Source organism: Arabidopsis lyrata (assembly GCF_000004255.2).
Source record: "Arabidopsis lyrata subsp. lyrata unplaced genomic scaffold ARALYscaffold_6, whole genome shotgun sequence".
Classification (NCBI taxonomy): domain Eukaryota; kingdom Viridiplantae; phylum Streptophyta; class Magnoliopsida; order Brassicales; family Brassicaceae; genus Arabidopsis; species Arabidopsis lyrata.
Genome location: NW_003302550.1, coordinates 7,728,224 through 7,748,984, shown reverse-complemented (window position 1 = coordinate 7,748,984; position 20,761 = coordinate 7,728,224). Strand labels below are relative to the sequence as shown.

Genomic DNA, 20,761 nt, shown 5'->3' with positions numbered 1-20,761 from the left:
TGACTTCCGCCACCAGGGTTCGAGGCACGGCCACTAGCAGGTTTATATAGGAGAATTGCCAGCCTCGTGGGATTAGTTTTTGGGCCTAAGAAGCCTTTGGGAGACCGCGGTTATTTAAAAAAATAAAAAACGAAAACTCATTTTTCGAAAAGAAGCTGGGACCCACAAAGGCGTCGCATTAAATATCTTCGGCGAACTCCTAAACTCCAATCACACACTTCCGCAGAAACAGACAAAACATGTCGCCATAACTCAACGAACCAAAAACCACACATGACACAACAACGGTTGTTCGGTTCCCATCTCTCTCTCTCTCTCTAGTCTCTACTCTCTACTCTCGAACGGCTAAAGTAAGCTCAGATCATTACAAGATTCGCTTTTTACTGTTCAAATACACGAACTTGGTCCCATTCATTAGTTATTTGCTTAAAGACAACATTTTTATTTATATGCTTCCGTAAGCTAAATCCATCTTCCTCCTTCAATCATTTTCCTGCGCTGGCCCCAGACAGCTTGCTAGGATTCAATACGACTTCGTTTAGGTTCGTCACCAGCTGTGGATAATGGCTATTCTCTGATTTTGATTCTATTCACTATTTTTTTACTGGGAATATTATCGGCAAACCAAACAGGTGAGTTTTGGGGTTGTTATGTGGATCTCTGTTTTTGTTGGATTCCGGTTTAACTTCTGAATCTCAGATTCGCAACAAGTTAAGAAAAAAGTTGAGAAATTTCTTGCTTTTGGGCATCTCACGATGATGACAATGTGAGCTTTTTGCTGCTCTGTGCAACTTTTTTGTTAGGGTTTATATTTCTTGTGGGGATTTCTGAGAAATTGGAAGAAAATGTTCAGCTTTTCTAAGAGACGCATGAGACTTGGCAGGTTAGTCTTTCTTTCTTTTACCCTTATGTAAAATCAGATCACCTTTTTGTGGGTCTGTCTAGATTTTCTGAAAGTTGGCAACTTTTTGGGGTTTCTTTACCTTTTCATTTTTTTTTTTACATTTTAAGCGGATTTAGGAATCACCTTTTGGAGTATCCTCCTGTTTAAGCTTACTGTAAAAGCAACTCCTTTTAATATTGTTTGAAGATCAAGTATTGGTCCTTTCTTTAGTCCTACCAAGTACCATTGATTCTTTGATTTGTTCTCAATTTGGGGGTTTCTATTTTTAGGTTGATAAGCTATTTTTTAATCAATATTTCGGTTCATGGTTACTATAGATTCTGTTGTTTATGCTTCTTTTCTGAATGTGGATGTAATTGATCAGAGTTAAGAAGGTACAGCTCTCGGAATCTGTTCAAGGATATAAGAGTCCTTTACGAGTGACCAAACTGGCTGATAACTCTAGTGTAAGTTATATAAGAAGACTGCAATACTTAACTGTTTTTTTTGGTAACATTGACTATTATCTGATCTGTAAGAAACATTATGCAGAATGAAGCTGCAGTGGCTGCAACTAGTTATTCTGATGAATTTGATTTCCAGCCTTCATCGGGGAATTCTGAAAATTGGATGGTGTTATCGGTTGGTGGGGCAAAACCCGCTCCACGCTTTAATGTAATGAGTTTCTCAGCTGTTTATTCCAGTCATTAGCTTCTGAAGTGTGAACTGTTTTGAAAGACTAATTGTTTTTTTTCTTTTTACTTTTATGCAGCATGCGGCCGCGGCTATTGGGAACAAAATGATAGTAGTTGGTGGAGAATCTGGTAGTGGCTTGTTGGATGATGTACAGGTAAAAAGTGTAGGGACAAATCAACGCCTAATAGTATCCGGTCAAAGAGATTAATATTCTCAGTTTTGCATTTACAGGTGCTTAACTTTGATTCATGTACATGGTCCACCGCGTCTTCAAAAGTTTACTTATCGCCGAGTAGTCTTCCTCTCATGATCCCTGCTTGGAAGGGCCATTGCTTGGTAATTGATTGCTGGTTTGAGCAAAGATGTTTCTGTTTTTGTGGTTTTACGCCTTTCGGTTTTTATTGTTTTTTATCTGTTGTCAGGTCTCTTGGGGTAAAAAAGTGCTATTGGTGGGTGGAAAAACAGATCCTTCCAGTGATAGAGTTTCAGGTAAAAAAATTGTTGTTTGGATTCTAAAGTTTTCACATTGTTGTTTGGATTCTAAAGTTTATATTTTTGATGTTTCGCTCTGCCAAATTGGTGTTGTATTTGTATATATTTTTGGCAGTTTGGGCATTTGATACTGATTCGGAATGCTGGTCGCTTATGGATGCAAAAGGAGACGTACCAGTAATTCTTACTCCTCAATACACATTTAGAAGTTTGTGGCTTTATGGTTTGGACTGTGAAGTGACTTGAGAAAAATTCTGATTTGAATATGAAAATGCAGGTCAGTCGCAACGGTCACACAGTGGTGAGGGCCAGTTCGGTATTGATACTTTTCGGCGGTGAAGACTCTAAGAAGAGGAAACTAAACGATCTTCATATGTTTGATCTCAAATCATCCACATGGCTTCCTCTTAATTGCACGTGAGTTTTTTTTCGTTTTTCTGATGATAGTTTACATTTAACTTCTACTTGTGATTTCTTGATACGTTTTTTCCTAAAAAACCAGAGGAACACGGCCATGTGCAAGATCGCATCATGCGGCCACGCTATTCGACGACAAAATTCTCTTTGTGTTTGGAGGTTCGGGCAAGAACAAAACACTAAATGACTTATACTCACTCGACTTTGAAACGGTAAATACTTTTCGCCCACACCCATCTTTCAATCTTATTTACTATAATGTTTTTTTTTTTTTTTTGACATCTTGTCACTGAACATTTCTTATCTTTTGGTGTCATCAAGATGGTATGGTCAAGAATAAAGATAAGAGGATTTCACCCGTCTCCAAGAGCGGGTAGTTGTGGAGTTCTTTGCGGTACTAAATGGTATATAACCGGAGGAGGAAGCAGAAAGAAGAGTAAGTTCTACCTCAAAACTGCACTAAATTCTACTTGGATCTTACAAGTTTGCTTTACTTTTCCAGGACATGCGGAAACATTGGTCTTCGATATCCTTAAGGTCGAGTGGTCTGTAGCAAACACCTCCTCTCAATCTTCGATCACATCCAACAAGGTGGATAAATAGAAAAATACCATATTATATTTAACTAACTTTTATATTCTTTCAACCGCCATCTGTTAAAGCTCAGCTATTGTCTCGTGGTATGTTTGGTATAGGGATTTAGTCTAGTTCTTCTACAACACAAGGATAAAGATTTCCTCGTAGCTTTTGGAGGAACAAAAAAAGATCCTTCAAATCAGGTCCGAGCCTCATCATTCTGCTGTATTGTTCACATTTTTGTTTCAAGTTCTCGATCTTTCTCCATGTATTGATGCAAAGTCTGAATCTTTTCTATGAAAAGGTCGCGGCTTTTATCGTTGACAAGAACAAGAGTGAATCGCCAACACATCCTCAAACAACTTCCAAGAAAAACCCCGGCCGGTTACTGTTTGGAAAACGATCTTCTTCCTCGGCAGTTTTAACCTCTGATGAATCGGTTAAAGCCTCCTCACAGAGGCTGATTGATTCAGTCGCCAGACAGAAACTTGCTTCAGCCATTGAAGAACATGGTGGCTCTGGTAGAAGGTCTTTATCAGAGATTGCTTTCGGTGATCATCGTAACCCATCTTCTGGAAATGTCTCTTTGCGTAAACAGTTTAGCACTGAAGAGGAGTACAGAGCGGTAATTGAACCCGCAAAGTGCTCAGAAGAAGAACTTTCCGTGCCTCAGGTATATATAGTTAGTTCACCTGCATTTACTGGCGTTCTTGAATTGCCTTTAAAACGTCTGCATTTCCTTGTCTTGGTTTCAGACCGCGGATGACAATAATGGAGGAGGAGCAAAGATTACAGGAGAGAAAACACTTTCTATGGTTTCAGACCGTGAAGTCTTAAATCTCCAGAAGCAATGTTCTGAAACATTTCCTTTAGAAAACGTGGATGGCACCTTGATAATCCAGGAAATGGATAATATCAATTTTGCAGGATCAGCGTCATCATCGAGCGTGTACCAATTCCATGAGGCGAAAATGACTGCTCTTATAAGAAGAAATGGGATTCTAGAAGGGCAGTTAGAAGCAGCATTGGCGGGAAGAGAGGCGGCTGAGAGGAATGTGTCGGTTGCGTTGAGGAGCAAACAAGAGACTGATAAAAAGCTATCTGACGCCATGAGAGATGTTGAATTGCTTAAGGAGAAGCTTACCGGGTTAGAGCTCGCTCAAGAGGAAGCTAATAGTTTGTCAAACATGGTTCACTCCGACAATGTCAGGCTCGAGCATGATGTAGCGTTCCTAAAAGCTGTCCTAGACGATACACAAAAGGTAAAATAATCCTTGTACAAGCGTTTTCATCATGCGGAGGATCAAAGTTTAATAGCGCTTTGTGTGTTATCGTTTTGTAGGAGTTGCATTCAACAAGAGGAGTCCTTGCAGGAGAAAGAGCAAGAGCGTTCCAGTTGCAGGTATCATCGTTATCATCATCTATAACTCTAATTCAAATTCAGTATTTTTCTAAAAACTTGAGAGGAACGCAGGTTGAAGTGTTTCATCTGAAGCAAAGATTACAATCTCTGGAGAACAGAGCTGCTACACCCAGAAAGCCTTTCCATGTCTAAACACAGACCAGAGACTACACAGGGACTTTCCACTTCCACATTTTGTAATACGACTGAATCCATGCCTTTGTTAGTATGTTTTGTGGATTAATGTAAAAAAGTAGAAGAATTCAGATATCTCAAAAATCAAATCAGACAAGTGACAATATAAACAGCCATTTCATTAAACGTCACCAAGCTTCTTAAAATGATACACGCACATAAGACTGGAGATGATACTGTTCACTAGGGACTTTGTTTTGATCTCAACGATTAGCTTTTTTTTAGGTAGACAGAGAAAATAACATTATCACTGAGACTCTTCCTCAGGTGGTTCTTCTTCTTCTTGAAGAAGGTTCTCACGGTTGTCATGGGCCCAGAAGCCACGCACATCTATAAGCATGCTCGCAACTGTTCCACCTTGTTTACATCCCAAGAGATCACTCAGAGTGATCTTTAATGGGTCAGACGGTTTCACCATGTCCCAGATCTCGTCCCGAACATCCTCTATGCACAGTTCATAGTTCCCACCTTCTATCCATTTCTGGTGAACATCTCTGCAAGTTAAAACAGATGAATTTAGAAGAGAGACAATGGCAGTATCACACATCAAGGGTGTGTTTGATGCGATAGTGTCTTTGCAGATATGAGACTCGCGGAACAAAGCTCAGCTTCCGCAAGCAGGAAATGCAGAGTATTTATTTAGGAAGATTGTATCAGATAACATCACAACTCTTTGATGCTCCCCTTCTTTACTTCCATGTCTTTAAACAAAATCTACTAAAAAGTAAAAAACCTAACAGATTCAGTCGCTTGATAGAGATTCATTACCTGAAAAGAGAGTGAATATCAGCAGTAGTGAGAAAGCCTCTCCCTTGGAGATCAAGACAACGGAATAAATATGTTAAACCCTCTGGAGTGTCTTTGTTCTCCAAAGCAAGAACAAAGTCGAGGAAACTGTCAAAGTCCATTTCCCGGGAATTGCCTGAGCCGCTTTTACCACGCCGGACATGCTCATCAAACACTATAAAAACAAAGGGGGAAACTATTATATACCCAAACACTTCTAAAATTATATTAAGCTTGTCTCGATAACTTTAGGTGAGTATCAATACCACGAGCCTACAATCACCAAAAGGGCTTAAATTTACCTCTTTCAATGAAAATCTCTGTTAGGGTCCCATCAGCATATTCTTTGAGTTCTTGTTTGCACAGCGATCCACTCATATCTTTATCAAGTGCGAGAAACATATCTACAGAAGAAAGAGACTCTAGATCAATTTTCAAATGAGTCTTAATAAGACATAGCGAGAGTTCTTTCCAGTTTCTCTGCAGCTATTAAGACAAAATAGCACACCCACCACATATGCGTTGAGCTGAAGTCAAAGAGAACCAATTTTCTGCCTGTTCAGTGTCTGTCACTTCCTCCTCGCTTTCCTAACGTAGAGTAACCAAGGAACAATCAGAAAACACAATCAAGTAGCTTCTGAAAGTGGCAAGTAATACGGTGACACAGCTGTAATTCATTCATCCTTCATCTAAACTTACCTGATGCAATTCCATTAGTTCCTGCAGACAGTTACTGAGCAGTATCTTTTTAATGCAGGCTTTTCCTGTACGCAAAAAAAAATATCACATTTAAGACATGGCGATTATATACTGGGTCAAACAAATATATAATTGCCTAACAATAATATATATTTTCGCTTACCTCGCCTATGGGGATCACAGAAGAAGAAAAACTTTTGTGAAGCTATGCGGCAATACATTTGATTAAAGGCCGGAGGCATATCCCTCAGTTGTGCCAGATTAGGGATTAGACCACCAATATAGGCCTCCATTTCCTATAATAACAACAGAAAGTAGACTAACTGTAAGGAACTTGACATCGCAGTCAGTACCGTTTGAAATTTGCAGGGAGCACGACTACTTAAAGCATCTTGGGCCAATTCTAAAGTCAAAGCTTTAGAGCCACTTGGGTGCTTACATGAGATTGAAGGAAACCATCAGAGTCTTCGTCAAGCTCACTCATATCAATCCTAGCTTGTGTAAGCGACACCTGAACAGTAATGAACATATATATGGTTAATCAAAACAAGTATTAACTATAGCTGTTTAAGCAAGGAAAAATCAAACTAAAAAACTTGAAAAACAATCATCCAAAACTAGGAAAGCTGGTGTCGACAGAAAGATACTCAGGCACAATGAAGAAAACTGTAATCCAAAGACATCAAATGATAAAAACATAAGGATACTCACCGTGCGCATCACATAAAGATAAAATGGTAAAATGGCAATCCTCCCAGCCTCATCCTTCTCAAATTTCATGAAATTGGAAGGGCTAAAAAACCGGCGACATTTGGGACCGATTTGTTCAGTACATACAGAGGCAATGTGACAAAAGTCTTCATAGTTCATCTACATGGATACGACAACGCAAATATCAGCATCATCATTAACATAGATAAACATAATTTCAGCTCTAGAGAAAAATCCTACAAAAGATGCACGTACCTTTTCTGCACCAGTGGCATCATCAATAACACAATTCTCTCTCAAACAAACCCACATAGCAGCCAAATCATCAGCGTTTAACAAAAGATCCGATTGTTTCTGTGGAAATTAATAAACATATCGAAGCGAGTAAAAACACTAAACTTCTTCTGAAGAAATAAGAACAGGCGATATACCTTCAAGAAACGGTATTTTGCAAGCCTCTGGACCCTTTGACTAATAGATCCTTCTTCTGGTTTCTGAACCAAGAGTAAAGGAACAAAATTTTATTGTCTAACACAAATACTTAAAGGAAAGCCAACTTTTATGAAGTGTATAACACAATGCAAGATTTTAATCAGGTAGTGCCGTGAAATGCAAAGGTAGTCATTTTATACAGAGTAAAATACTCATGTAAGGGACATGCCTTCTTGTAGAAGCTTGGTATGGTGCCTGCTTCTTGACTTTTCTGTTGCTTCTCTTTAAATATCTCAAGCAAGATTCTCTTCGTCTCAAGCTCTGTAAAACAAATGAACGCAAACCCTTATCAATCTCAGCAAAACCAACGAACTCCATCACGCTTAACAGTGTTACATTTTCTCCGAGGGCCCTAAAGTCAGGAACTTTTCTCATATCGAAAAACAACGAACTCAAAAATGTGGTTAAAAATTCAAAATATCCTGAATTTATGACATCATCATAAGCTAAAAGATAAAAAATAAAAAAAAAAAACAAAACGCAACAAATGGCAAAAAGAATCTTACCCATTAGAGCTTCGGATCCTAATCCGGCACCGGAACCAATATACCGCCGTAGATTTCTGACCCAAAGCATCGAAGACGCCGGTGGAATCTTCCTCTGCGTCGATGTATCATGACTCTCACCATCGCTAGATCCGCTATACATTTTCGGAGATCGTCACAACCCTCGACGAAAAATGTCAGTCACCAAATGAAGCAGAGAGAGATAAAACCCTTTAAGATGAAGGTGAGACTGAACCAGGAACTGCAGAAACCCTAGAGCGCCCCTTTCTCTCTCCCTCTCTCGAGCTCAAATCTGCGAGATCCAAGCTTCAAACTTCAAAGGTAATAAAAGTTTCTCCTTTTTTGCTATAGAAGTCCTCAGTTTTATACTACTTTTGATTTTAACCCCGTTACTTTAACTGATTATTAAAATTGTACGAAACTTAAAAAAATCAATATTTAGTACAAAATGTTGCATCCGATAAAGTCCCGTTAGATAGTTTTCTTTTGCAGAGAAACAAATGGCTTCCATATCCATAAACTGTTTCTTCACTCCTCAAGCTCTAGCCCGACCCAGCAGGACACGGAAGATCTTCGCTAAACCTGACAAAGTCTCGGGAAGAACCCGAAACCCTAGAAAAACGAAGCTCCAACGCGAAGTAGAGCTTAAATCTCGAGGCGGTGATAAACTCCAGCCAATTTCTGACGCCGGCGGCGAAGCCACCACTTATACACGTCTTCCTCCTAGGGAGGATTTCTCTGATGTCTCTCTTGTTTCTTCATCTTATTTAAAAGTTTCTGAAGAAGTGAAGTTATCTGAGTCAAATGTCGCGAGGGTTGAGGAAAAGATTGAAACTTTGGGAGAAAATGAGGAAGAAGAGAAAGAAAGAGAGGTTAAGAGCTATGATGATGATGATATTCGGGGAAATTATAGAAGATTGGATGTGTTTGAAGGTAATTCAGGATCAATTGATGAAGATGATGAAGATTGGGAAGAAGAAGTGTTTGAGTATGGTGATGATACGGATGAGAGTGAAGGATCTGGATTGAAGGATGGAGAAGTTTTATGTTTCTCGGGTGGAGAGGGAGAGGAAGAGGAAGATGATGAAATTGGGGTGAAGGAGAAAGGGGTTCCGGCGGTGATGAGGTGTTTCGATAGAGCGAAGATATTTGTTAAAGCTGGAGATGGAGGGAACGGTGTGGTGGCGTTTAGGAGAGAAAAGTTTGTTCCTTTTGGAGGACCTTCTGGTGGAGATGGAGGGAGAGGAGGGAATGTGTATGTAGAGGTTGATGGGTCTATGAATTCGTTGTTGCCGTTTCGTAAGAGTGTGCATTTCAGGGCGGGAAGAGGGGAACATGGGAGAGGGAAGATGCAGAGTGGAGCTAAAGGAGATAATGTTGTGGTGAAAGTGGCTCCTGGGACGGTGGTGAGACAGGCTAGAGAGGTTGGGAGTGAGGTGGAGGGTGAGGAAGGGGAGGAGAAGGAGGTGCTTTTGGAGTTGCTGCATCCGGGACAGAGGGCATTGTTGTTGCCTGGAGGGAGAGGTGGACGAGGGAATGCTTCGTTTAAGTCGGGGATGAATAAAGTTCCTAGGATTGCTGAAAATGGTGAAGAAGGTCCTGAAATGTAAGTGTTGTTTTTTTCTTCATTTTGAGTTTGGTTTCAGTTTAGGGTGTTTGATGGAACAAGCTTTGGTTTGGGAGCAAAGTGTAAGGTTTGGGAAACTAAAAAGTAGTAGAGTTTTCTGAAATGGATTCTGCGCGTGCTTCCTTCATTTGATCTTCTGGGTTAGGTTTAGTATCTCGGTTAATCTCCAGACGAAATCATCTTGTAGCTCACTATACAAGACTTTTCATATAGAAACAGATCCACAGGACTTTTTAAAATTCTTTTACTGTTGATTCTGCTAGTAGAATGGCTCATGTTGGTACAGGGATGTTAGAGTTTTATGAATGGATATGAGTTTCTGGGTTATCCGTGGATTAGATTGAATAGGCGTCGAGTCCAACACTATCATGCTGGTGGAGAATTATGAGACTGTGTTTGCTTTCCAGGAATTGTAATATGTGGTTCTTATATTTTGGGTTTTTTCCTGGGAGGCTCTGATTACGGATTATAAGTTTATATATTGCAATAGGTGGCTGGACTTGGAACTGAAGCTGGTCGCAGACGTTGGGATTGTGGGTGCTCCAAATGCAGGAAAGAGCACGTTGTTGAGCGTGATAAGTGCCGCACAGCCAACCATAGCAAATTACCCATTCACCACATTACTTCCCAATCTAGGTGTGGTTTCGTTTGATTACGATTCAACAATGGTAGTGGCAGATCTTCCTGGTTTGCTCGAAGGAGCGCACAGAGGCTTCGGTTTAGGCCATGAGTTTCTACGGCACACTGAGAGATGTTCAGCACTGGTAAAACAACCATCTTTAGATTCAATCTTTATACTTTATTTTTGTTTTTTCTAAGAAGATCCTCTCTTTTGGTGTAAAGGTACATGTCGTGGATGGTTCAGCTCCGCAACCTGAACTTGAGTTTGAAGCTGTTCGTCTTGAGCTGGAACTATTCAGTCCTGAGATCGCCGAGAAGCCTTACGTAGTGGCATACAACAAAATGGACCTCCCAGATGCTTACGAGAAGTGGCCAATGTTTCAGGAAACTCTTCGTGCCCGTGGGATTGAACCTTTTTGTATGAGCGCAGTACAAAGAGACGGCACACATGAAGTAATCTCGTCCGTTTATGAACTCCTGAAGAAGTACAGAGCAGCCAACGCAGAACCCAAAGGTGTGTTACACTTTTAATTTGGCATTATAGAATGAAACCGCGCTTATGCAGTGTATCGATGGGGTTTGTTTTCAAATTGGCTATAGCATTGTTCGATCAAGCAAATGAGAATCTGGACCATGTAGCTGAGAAGATTGATAAGGAACGACGAGCAGCCATTAATGAGTTTGAGATCTTCCGCGATAGCGGTACTAGGGCTTGGCATGTAGTTGGAGCCGGGCTTCAACGGTTTGTCCAGATGACTAACTGGAGGTATGAGTTAAACTACAGCCAAAATTCATGCAATCTAACGAACCAAGTGTCACTAACCAATGTCGATGTAATTTGTGTTTGGATAGGTACATGGATTCAGACAAAAGGTTTCAACATGTACTTGATGCTTGTGGTGTGAACAAATCACTGAAGAATATGGGCGTTAAAGAAGGCGATACCGTGATCGTAGGAGAGGTTTGTATGAGTTTCTCTGAATCTTTTGTCTGTTAACAGTGGTTAAGATTTGCGTTGATGAACGTTCACAATCTTTTTGTGTGTGTGAATAGATGGAGTTGATATGGCATGACTCAGCCAATGGCTCGAGCCGTCCTACGGATTCAAACAAGACTTCGACAGACTCAGTCAGATGGCCTCAATGGAAATGAACCATTTAAGGTCTCTCTTGGAGTTGGAGTTCTTTAACTGACGCAAGAAGTGAATCGCATTACTTTCTCGGCCTTTGGATTGAACCGGTTGCAGATCATTGAATCGATTTTTTTAAATGTACTATTAATAAGACTAGGGGTTGACCAGCAGTACATTGCCGGATGATTTGTAAATTGTATTTTTTTTAAGACATTTATATTTTATAGTTTACAATTGCCAATAAGTAACTGTATACCGTGGGACAATTTTTGTTTTATACAATCTTCACTAAATTAGTCAGATTCGATATGTCTAATAGTGGTAGTGTTAAACTTCATTGGACACCGGGGAAGAGCAATCTCTTGTTTTGTGAAAAAACAGAAAAGAGCCAAAATATTCTAAATAATGTTTAGTAGGCCACAAAAGTCAAAACAGTCCCTATGTGCATGCCATTGGGGTTTTAATCGATTTTTTTTTTTGTTTTGGTGCACAATGGGTTTTAATCGATAATAATGCAGAATTATCAAAGCTAAGTGGAGGAAGCCTGTTTAATGAGATAACTCGTTGGTATTGTTTTTAGTCAACAATGAAGTTGAAGCTAATGAATGGAAGGAGAAGTTTTTTGGAGAGGCTTCTCGGTTTCTGCTTGTTGTGCGCAACGTTCCAGTGAAGGGCGTACAAGAATCATGGATCATCTTTTTAAGGGCTATAAAAGACATGGTTGATGTTAAAAAGGTTGATCTTAAATTGGTGAAGCAAATTTTACTGGTGGTAACCAAAAATCAGGTTTACAACCATCTTGTGGAATGTCTCTTGATTCTTGAACCGACCAAAGAAGTGATTAAGTGAATCGGTTTACTTTGTCAGTCAATGGACTGAACCGATCGCAGATCATTGAATCAAAATTCTTAGATGTATTGTTAATGAAGTTAAAATGATATGTGTATTTTCAAATCAAAATAAACGATATATAATCATTTTCAACTGAGATTTGTTATGATTTGCAAATGATATGACCTTAAGTAAAGAAGAAAAACATTGTTTTATACCTTAAATAAAATTTCTGAGGATAAAGATATTAACATTTTATTAAAAAAAAAAAAAAATTAGATCAATACTTGTCCAACTGAAAATGAGCTGGTCTGTGCAAATTCTTGATTAATCGTTCCAATGTCTTGATTCTATTTCATTTTCTATTTAATATCACAATTAGTAACAACTTTACCGGTATTCAAATTAGCTGAAAACAAATCGGCCGGTTTATAAAAAAAAAAAACAGGAAGAGAAGAAACGGGAAGGAGGGTTATGGTCTAGAAAGAAAATCACCGAGGCAGTTTCAATATCAGCCGTCCAATCCAAAAATCAGACGGTCCGTACGAGAGAAGATCTTCTTTTTGACCACACACATCATCATCATATCAAACAGACACAACACAACTATCACTTCTCTCTTTGTTTTAAGTTGGAAGATCGTAGCCGTACGATGCAACGGACAACATCCATCGTTCAGATCACGACACGTAAGCAAAGTAGGTTACTTTTTTTGTGTGTTCCTCGTTGTCGCGTGCGGCAACAGTATCTTACGTGTCATCGACAGTGTCCCACATAGTATGCACGTACTAGGTTCGGTGGGGCATTTTCTTCCTAGCTTACGTGTTTACTTCTCATTGGTTTATTTGTTCCTTCCCGAAGTATCTGTCCAATGTCTTTGGTTTCTAAAAGTTGCCTTGTTTGGTTCCGTGTGTTTCGACTTTCCAACATACTACCAATGTTTTTTATACTCCTTTATTTAACCATAATAACATTCTTTCATGTTTATACAATTTTACTTCTAATTCAAATTCAGTAATTTATATGCCATGTATTGTCATTATTATACAAATTACTAACGATATAAGCAATCTAGTTATCATTTCAAGTTACTAGAGAGAGACAGAGAGAGAGAAGCACATGGAGAGCATGAGCATAATTGAGGATTATGATTATGATGTATTACTAGGTGCCACGAGTGTGTTTTGATCACCAGACCTTAATTAAAAAACTTAATACTCCAGTAACAAGAGGACCGGAGCTCTTATAATTACTTTCCAATAATCCCAAATTCTAGAACAAATTAATTATTATTTTAATTTACACGAGTGTAAATCGCACAGAAAAAAAAAGTAGCATCCTCTACTTTCTGAGCAAAATATTGAATAATACCGAAAGACATCAAACCATTAAACATAAAAATCGAAATCGTTAAATAGGATTATAGGAATATCATCATTCTTAATTTACACTTTCTTTATATGAAAAAATCATTAAAAAACATTACAGTACGGTTGTTAATATAAACGAATTTAGTAAAAATAACTATTGATACTAATTAATTTGAATCTTCATGACCTTATATTGTCTGAAATATATGTAATTCAATAGCAAATTAATAGTGAAGCCCCCACTTGGCTTTTTGGTCACACTGTCTGGACTCTCGTCAAAGTCCAAGTTTGTTCTAAGACAACCTTTACCCCTAAATCCCGGGGATGTCCTTTTGACACAAAAGAAAATTTTAAATCACACAACAAATTTATTAAATTTCACAAGAAAAAAGTTTTGGCTTTTTTATTAGCTGTTCAAAATTTTCTGTATATTTCCTTTGCCTTTTTTTGGAGAAATGTGAAGAAATTCTCCATTCATAAACCCAAGAAAGCCTCGATCACATGGAACTTGACTAAAAGATTTCCACCCAAAAGTGTTCAATACTTCAATAGTGCAATCCCAATATCGTGCACAAAGCCAATTGGGATTATCACATGTTATCTTAAATTATTTACCCATTTTTTGAAAACACGAATAAAGTTACAGTAGTTTGATTAATTTGGCTTCTCCGAGTTTTGGTAGGGAAAATTCAGATTAATAACTATAAATCTTTCAACCATTAAGTTCTATATTAATCATACCAAATGTAGGTAAACAAATCTCGTGCACCATAACAAAACTATTGAACTAGCCCATTGAACTATAACCACTTAACCAATGGGATAGTGTTATTTTGTAAACTCATAACTTTATTATTCATAATTCTTTTCAAAGGTTTGATGAAATATAACAGTGAAGCATAAATACCAAAAATTTATGTATTACTAGTTGCTATGAATTATACTCATTATACATATGTTGTGTATACAAAACACATTTAAAAAAATACTCCAAAACATTTCGACAAAATTATATCAATTTTTCATTTCAATTTAATTGATGAAATATTTTGACAAAATGATATCACTTTTATAAGAGAATATCTTCGTCTTTATATAAATATAATGAATCTAGGTCTAGATAAATTAACATATTTAAGAAAAACTACAGTAGGATGTGGATGACCATAAAAAGTGAATATGTAGTTAATTATGGTTGATCAAATTACATTATCACTGATTATAATTTCAGTGATAATAATACGTAGAAAAAAAAATTATTGTACACGGGAAAATAGTCAAATGTAAGGTTAGTCCCACATCAAGTTCAAAATCTGAGTGGAGTAGTCAAGGATCGTCTGATTCTTATATAGCTTAAGCTTGTCTTTAATAACCCCAATTCTTAAAAGGGATGACAATATTAATAAATTCATCCAATTAAACATTTATTACTTTATTCTAATCATTACATTTTAGAACTCTATGTAATATCCGGACACGAATTAAAGTTCTGTAAAATTTGCCTGCAGTTTTGATACAAACATTCCTACCTATACAATTGATTAGTTATATAGTACTACTACAGTACTACTCTATATCTCGCCCTAATAATCCGAAATCAATTTAAGTAAACTATTTATTTTGATAAAACTTCAGTGGTGTTGTGTCATATCTGGCGCACAACATTTGTGGTGTGTTTGGTAAATTGTATCGCTAAGATCGGGAACGGTTGCATAAGAAGACGATGACTACCGTGGTCCGACCACAATTGTATTACTGTTGTATATTATATTATTAGTTTGACTCATTTCTACTATGAAAAAGAATTATAATTTTCATTCCCAATGCCACCATTAAGCAATGTGCAAAAAGCTTTACGAAGAATCGTCACATTTCCAACCCTTAATACAAGGAGTCCATCACACTTTTGTACCGTAGCACATTCGGTTAAAAAGGCAAGGTCTTCGTTCAAATCTAATTAATTTGATTGTTGGTTTACGTGGCTTATATGACATTAAAAGGAGACGAAAGCCAAAAAAAAAAAAAAGAGAAGCAAAAGAAAGAGTTTAGTATTATGGCTACAAGTATACCTTTTCAGTAGAAAATATGATAAAATGTCAAAATATAGAAACCTTGGTAATAAGTAAAATTGAGTAACACTCTTCTTTTATCTGCGCGAGTGCACGGTGTGAATATTACAAAATACAAAAAAAATACGTAGTGGGGAATCCATACATGGTATATTTAGGCTGTAAATGGTAACATACAATTGTGGAATTGTTGTGGAATTACTGTGGAATTCCTCAAATGTTACATCATTCATATTTGAAGAATTGGTGAGGAAATCTCGGTGGAATTTTTGTTATTTGGTAATAGGGGTCCTACTCCATTCCTTTATTTACTGAATTAATCTAATTTTATTCTTTTTTTACCAAAAAAATGTAAAAATGGGTGAATTATATGGATTTGAATTTTTTTTATATTTCTCTATTAGAATTTCTCTTTTAAACATCAACCATCCTAAATTTAGTAAAGAAATCAAAGAAAAATATTTGGGTAAGAGTTCATCCACGCTTATAGTTCATAGTTTATATATGTTTGCTTTAAACTATATATTTGGATAAACTGATATGTGCAATTAATTATATCTTAGTATATCAAATTTGAAAAATAATATTAATATTTTTAACAAAAATTAATTACATCCACTCTTATTAGTTAATTTCTAAAATGTATTTCAAAATATTTACTTTAAATTTATTTTTAAGAAAAACTAAACAAATAATAAATAATTATAATGGCTTATTTTTTTAATATGATAGTTATGTTTAGTAAGCTTATTAAAAATAAAATTTCAAATTAAATATTTGCATATATTTATTTAACTAATATTATCCACAACAATTATTTCTTTAATTAATATTTTTATAAATTTAATTATATTATTACTTTTCAAAAATTCAGCTAGATTTAGTGGTTACCATTTAAACTTAAAATTATTCAGCTAGATTCAGCAAAAAACCACAAATATATTCAGCCAGATTCAGCAATTCAGCCCAATTCAGCCGGATTCAGCGGTTACCATTTAGTTTTAGTCTATTTTAAAAAATCTTTGCAGTTAAACATGTTCGATTTTATAACAATTTAACAAATAGTATATCCGCAATAAATATTTTTTATTACCATAGAAATGAAACAAAACACCGTAAAAACTTACGTAGTTATTTGCAGGAAATTAAAAATCTTTTAAACTTTTTGAAATAATGCATCATGCATGAATGCAACATCATATGAGGATTGACCTATACTGCTAAGTCTGCTATATACACCGTAAACGGACGTAAAGGCTAATGAAATGAATGAACATAGGCGGTCGTGATGTTTGGTAAGTATACCCTCATAATCAATAGTATATAGAAATATAAACATTTACCTGTTCTAAATTTCTAATAGACAGTATTAACAAAACAAAACAAAAAAGTTCATCTAACACAGGCAAGGATAATTTTGATAAGCAGAAGAAGTGTGAATTTCCGTTGTATATGAATCAAAATAATCTTCACACAAGTACTAACTTATCCATATGAGCATTAGCCTTTTATCCATTGAATACCATCAAAGATCTACTAAAGATTATCTAACACTTAACCAAAAAGATTTTAATATAGATCAAAGCTTATCACACCAAATCTATCTCTGTTTGCCTTTATTGAGTTCTACTAGAAGAAAGATTTTATATGTAAGTATATTCCTCTCAAGACTAATTAGTTAATGAAAATATGTACTCTCTCATTAACTACAACGTTCTATTAACTATATATTTTTTCGAACATGATATATTGATATACATAACAAAATCAATCTAAAATACTCAATGACTTAAACCTACGTGTGCTTACTCTTGTGGAAAGTTTGATTTAAAGTCTCTAAACTAAATGATCCAAAGTTCAAAGTTAGAGCTCATAGTCATTTTTGAATTGTTAACTGTTTTTTTTTTGGAACTCTTAGTTAACAGTCGTGTTATGGTTGACTATGAACAATTTTCTTGATTTCATCAAATATATCTGTTGTCGGGTAAGGCATTAACTTCCGAATGCAATCATATATGAAAAATAGTCGAAGCTCCAATGTATATATATAATATTCCTACAATACTACAAACACAAAGAGACTAAGACTGTTGTTGACTTGTGCTTGTTTGCAACTTTGCATACAAGGACATCAATACAAAATTGTCCACTGAGATATAATTAAAACCAAATTTATACGTACTTCCTAAGCATTTTAATTTTTGTTTGGTTCATCGTGTCTTTCTTTAAACCACTCCCATTGAAAAATTATTACAAGATGACAAAAAAAATTGTTCTCATTTCTATTTCCGCTTAAAATGCGGGTAACCATGTGATATGATCAGGGGTTGTAGAACTAACACTTTTTTTGTTTAACCAAATTAAACCAAATCAAATATGATAGGAAAAAAACTCGAATTTTCATGTCTTGTTTATTCGATGTAACATATTTTTTAAAAACGTATTAATTAAGAGAAAATTAAAGCTTGCTGATTTTAAAATATATATTTTTCAAACTGTTGATATATTTTGTTAGATAATAAATTATCGAACCTACCTGCACTCAAATTGATTAATTAGACATCCTTATCGTAATTAGCAATGCACATTACCTCAAGTATTTATCAATTAAGTAAGGGATTTAACCTAATGAAAAATCGATTCTTTTTACGTAGACCCTTGACCTTTAGGCTATGGTTTGTAGGGTTATTATGCATGTTGCACGTGACCACTAAGTAGATTATTTGAGTTAATCAATTAGCTTGATCTCATTGAAATAAAAGATTCAAATAGCATGATGTAATATATACATCACAATCAGGACTGATCACAATTACTTTTCCCAATATTTTTATTATTATTTATTATGTATTTATTTCTTGTTCTTTTTTCCAACTCAAGATTGGTTACTGTGACATTCCAGATTTTGCAGTATAGTTCTAATGATTCTTGGCCTCTGTTTTAGGCTTTCATAGCCATTCGTATATATATATATACTGTACACAGTTAAAATTAAGACTGTTTTAAAAAAACTAAATAATAATCAGTCAATTAAGCTGTTTTACATTTGTACGAATATATTTCAGCTGGTTAAGCCATATAAAAATCCAACTGATATGCCAACGTTTATTTTTATTTTTCTGTCGTTGATGCAAAATATAATATCTTTGGTAAAAGAAAAAAAAACAAACAAACAAAAGATGGTCTACTAAAAGCAGTTGAATCAAAAGTGAAGTCTCTCTATCTTCTCTCTCTATCAAGCTCATTGTCTCTCTATTTATAACAACACTTCACTTCCATTTCAAACAGCACCATCGTCTTTAGACAGAAGCAAGGCAAAAAAAAAAAACCTTACTCATCATAACACATCTTTAACCAAAACCCTAAAAGAAACCTCCTTTCGAAAAAACCATTTCTTCATCATCATGTCAACCTCCAAAACCCTAGATCATAATAAACCATTTGAGACATCCCAAACTCAAATGGGTTTTGCTCTGATCCACCAAAACACATCCACCAACACAACCACCACCACCACAACGGGAGAGAGAAGAGGCCGGAGATCAAAGCAAGCGGAGCCAGGCAGGTTCCTAGGAGTCCGGAGACGTCCATGGGGTCGTTACGCAGCCGAGATAAGAGATCCAACCACCAAAGAACGTCACTGGCTCGGCACTTTCGACACAGCTCACGAAGCTGCTCTTGCCTACGATAGAGCCGCTCTTTCAATGAGAGGCACTCAAGCTCGAACCAACTTCGTCTATACTCCAACTGATGTTCACACCATCCTTACAAACCCTAATCTTCACTCTCTCATTGTCTCTCCTTACAATAATAACCAATCTCTCTTACCAAACTCTTCTCCACAGTTTGTCATCGATCATCATCCTCATTATCAAAACTATCATCAACCACAACAACCTAAACACACTCTCCCCCAAACTGTCTTACCTGCGGCTTCTTTCAAAACGCCAGTTCGTCATCAAAGCGCGGATATTCAATCGTTTGGTAATAGTCCTCAAAACTCATCTTCTAACGGCTCGTTATCTTCTTCACTAGACGAAGAAAACAACTTCTTCTTCTCGTTAACAAGCGAAGAACATAATAACAACTCGGGTTACTTGGACTGCATTGTTCCAAACCACTGCCTTAAACCACCTCCGGATGCCGCCACCACCCAAAATCTAGCCGGAGTTAGTTTCACAACTCCGGCAGCAAGCAAAGCCTCTGAATCATACGGAGGGTGTAGTAATAGCTACTTCGAAGATGGTGAGATGATGATGAATCATCATCATGAGTTTGGTTCGTGTGATCTCTCTGCCATGATCACTAACTATGGTGCTGCTGCTGCTTCAATGTCGATGGACGATTACGCGATAATGGAGCCGCAAGATTTATCTTCTCCTTCTCTCGCTGCTTTTGGAGATGTTGTTGCAGACACTACAGGCTTCTACTCAGTCTTTTAGAATATTCTATATTACATTTCTGTTTTATATATATCCAATAATATTATTAGTATTTACGTTATTCGATGGTCGTTTGATTTTTGTTGTTAGCTATATGTTACCGACTTTATTATTTAAATCCTGCTTATTTGTTTCATGCACCATAAGGTTACCTTACCATGAAGTTTTGATTTGTTTGTTTTTTCTTTTAATTTGTATTATGGTTTTGATTAGCAAAAGGGATGATGCGAGTTGTATTAAAGACCACTTTTTGTCCACGCTACTTCCAACACACTCATTATGTATATAATAAGTGTTGTGGTATAATAATGAAATCAAATGACTTGCTCCAAACGGATAAATGACTAGGAGTGAACAACTAATACATACGTTAACACAGTATTAGGATTATAAGATTGGATGCAAAATACCCCAGTTTTCTAATTTTGATCAGTGTGTGATCAGATATTATGACTATTTTAGGACAGTTATAAATTTTGACATTAGTTTGAAAATTTGAATCAAATCATAATTAGTGAGAGTTTTGGTTATGATTTTTTTACAAAAATTAAGCTTATAGATAGGAGATTTTGTCATTAAATATTGCATGTTATTAAAAAAATATTAGTTAATGTGAGATGGACTTTTAGTGAAGTAGCATGATGGTGTTTTTGGTCTTTGGACATGTGTTTTGGTCATGACTTGTTTGGTCTTTCATTACACAATCACTGTTTCATGTCTCCCTCCTTTTGCCTATATTTTGCCTTAACTTTTGTCTACAACAACTCAACATCACAACTCTTTATTTCATTTTTAAATCTGTTTAAGGTTTTTG

General features: G+C 36.3%; 4 protein-coding genes across 6 annotated transcripts; 3 read left to right on the top strand and 1 right to left on the bottom strand.

Annotated features, from left to right (window-relative positions):
• Positions 1 to 154: 154 nt before the first annotated feature.
• LOC9307893 (acyl-CoA-binding domain-containing protein 4) lies at positions 155 to 4,736 on the top strand. Of its 3 annotated transcripts, XM_021020470.1 has the most exons (18): positions 155 to 350; positions 509 to 632; positions 804 to 883; positions 1,269 to 1,350; positions 1,436 to 1,558; positions 1,656 to 1,733; positions 1,811 to 1,915; positions 2,002 to 2,068; positions 2,187 to 2,248; positions 2,349 to 2,488; positions 2,574 to 2,700; positions 2,810 to 2,924; positions 2,991 to 3,079; positions 3,184 to 3,267; positions 3,369 to 3,737; positions 3,820 to 4,326; positions 4,407 to 4,466; positions 4,539 to 4,736. In XM_021020470.1, exons 3-18 carry the CDS (start codon positions 846 to 848, stop codon positions 4,617 to 4,619), a joined length of 2,127 nt encoding a protein of 708 aa, XP_020876129.1. In that variant the 5' UTR covers positions 155 to 350; positions 509 to 632; positions 804 to 845; the 3' UTR covers positions 4,620 to 4,736. The 3 variants fall into 3 exon arrangements, with proteins under 3 accessions (XP_020876129.1, XP_020876128.1, XP_020876130.1); XM_021020469.1 differs by having other exon boundaries at positions 155 to 632; XM_021020471.1 differs by lacking the exon at positions 155 to 350 and having other exon boundaries at positions 364 to 542.
• A 21-nt stretch (positions 4,737 to 4,757) lies between these two features.
• Positions 4,758 to 8,171, bottom strand: LOC9309972 (probable serine/threonine-protein phosphatase 2A regulatory subunit B'' subunit TON2). The gene is made up of 12 exons (XM_002871777.2): positions 7,856 to 8,171; positions 7,519 to 7,610; positions 7,289 to 7,351; positions 7,113 to 7,211; positions 6,858 to 7,016; positions 6,586 to 6,657; positions 6,310 to 6,442; positions 6,147 to 6,211; positions 5,960 to 6,035; positions 5,750 to 5,851; positions 5,430 to 5,622; positions 4,758 to 5,155 (listed from the first exon to the last, which is right to left on the bottom strand). The coding sequence occupies exons 1-12, from the start codon at positions 7,995 to 7,997 to the stop codon at positions 4,909 to 4,911; spliced, it is 1,443 nt and encodes a 480-aa protein (XP_002871823.1). The 5' UTR covers positions 7,998 to 8,171; the 3' UTR covers positions 4,758 to 4,908.
• A 155-nt stretch (positions 8,172 to 8,326) lies between these two features.
• LOC9309971 (GTP-binding protein OBGC, chloroplastic) lies at positions 8,327 to 11,501 on the top strand. The gene is made up of 6 exons (XM_002873858.2): positions 8,327 to 9,461; positions 9,973 to 10,246; positions 10,326 to 10,617; positions 10,704 to 10,869; positions 10,956 to 11,064; positions 11,157 to 11,501. The coding sequence occupies exons 1-6, from the start codon at positions 8,356 to 8,358 to the stop codon at positions 11,253 to 11,255; spliced, it is 2,046 nt and encodes a 681-aa protein (XP_002873904.1). The 5' UTR covers positions 8,327 to 8,355; the 3' UTR covers positions 11,256 to 11,501.
• Positions 11,502 to 18,432: 6,931 nt separating this feature from the next.
• On the top strand, positions 18,433 to 20,472 carry LOC9307892 (ethylene-responsive transcription factor ERF086). Its single transcript, XM_002873856.2, has one exon. It carries the CDS (start codon positions 18,910 to 18,912, stop codon positions 19,945 to 19,947), a length of 1,038 nt encoding a protein of 345 aa, XP_002873902.2. The 5' UTR covers positions 18,433 to 18,909; the 3' UTR covers positions 19,948 to 20,472.
• The last annotated feature ends 289 nt before the right edge of the window (positions 20,473 to 20,761 follow it).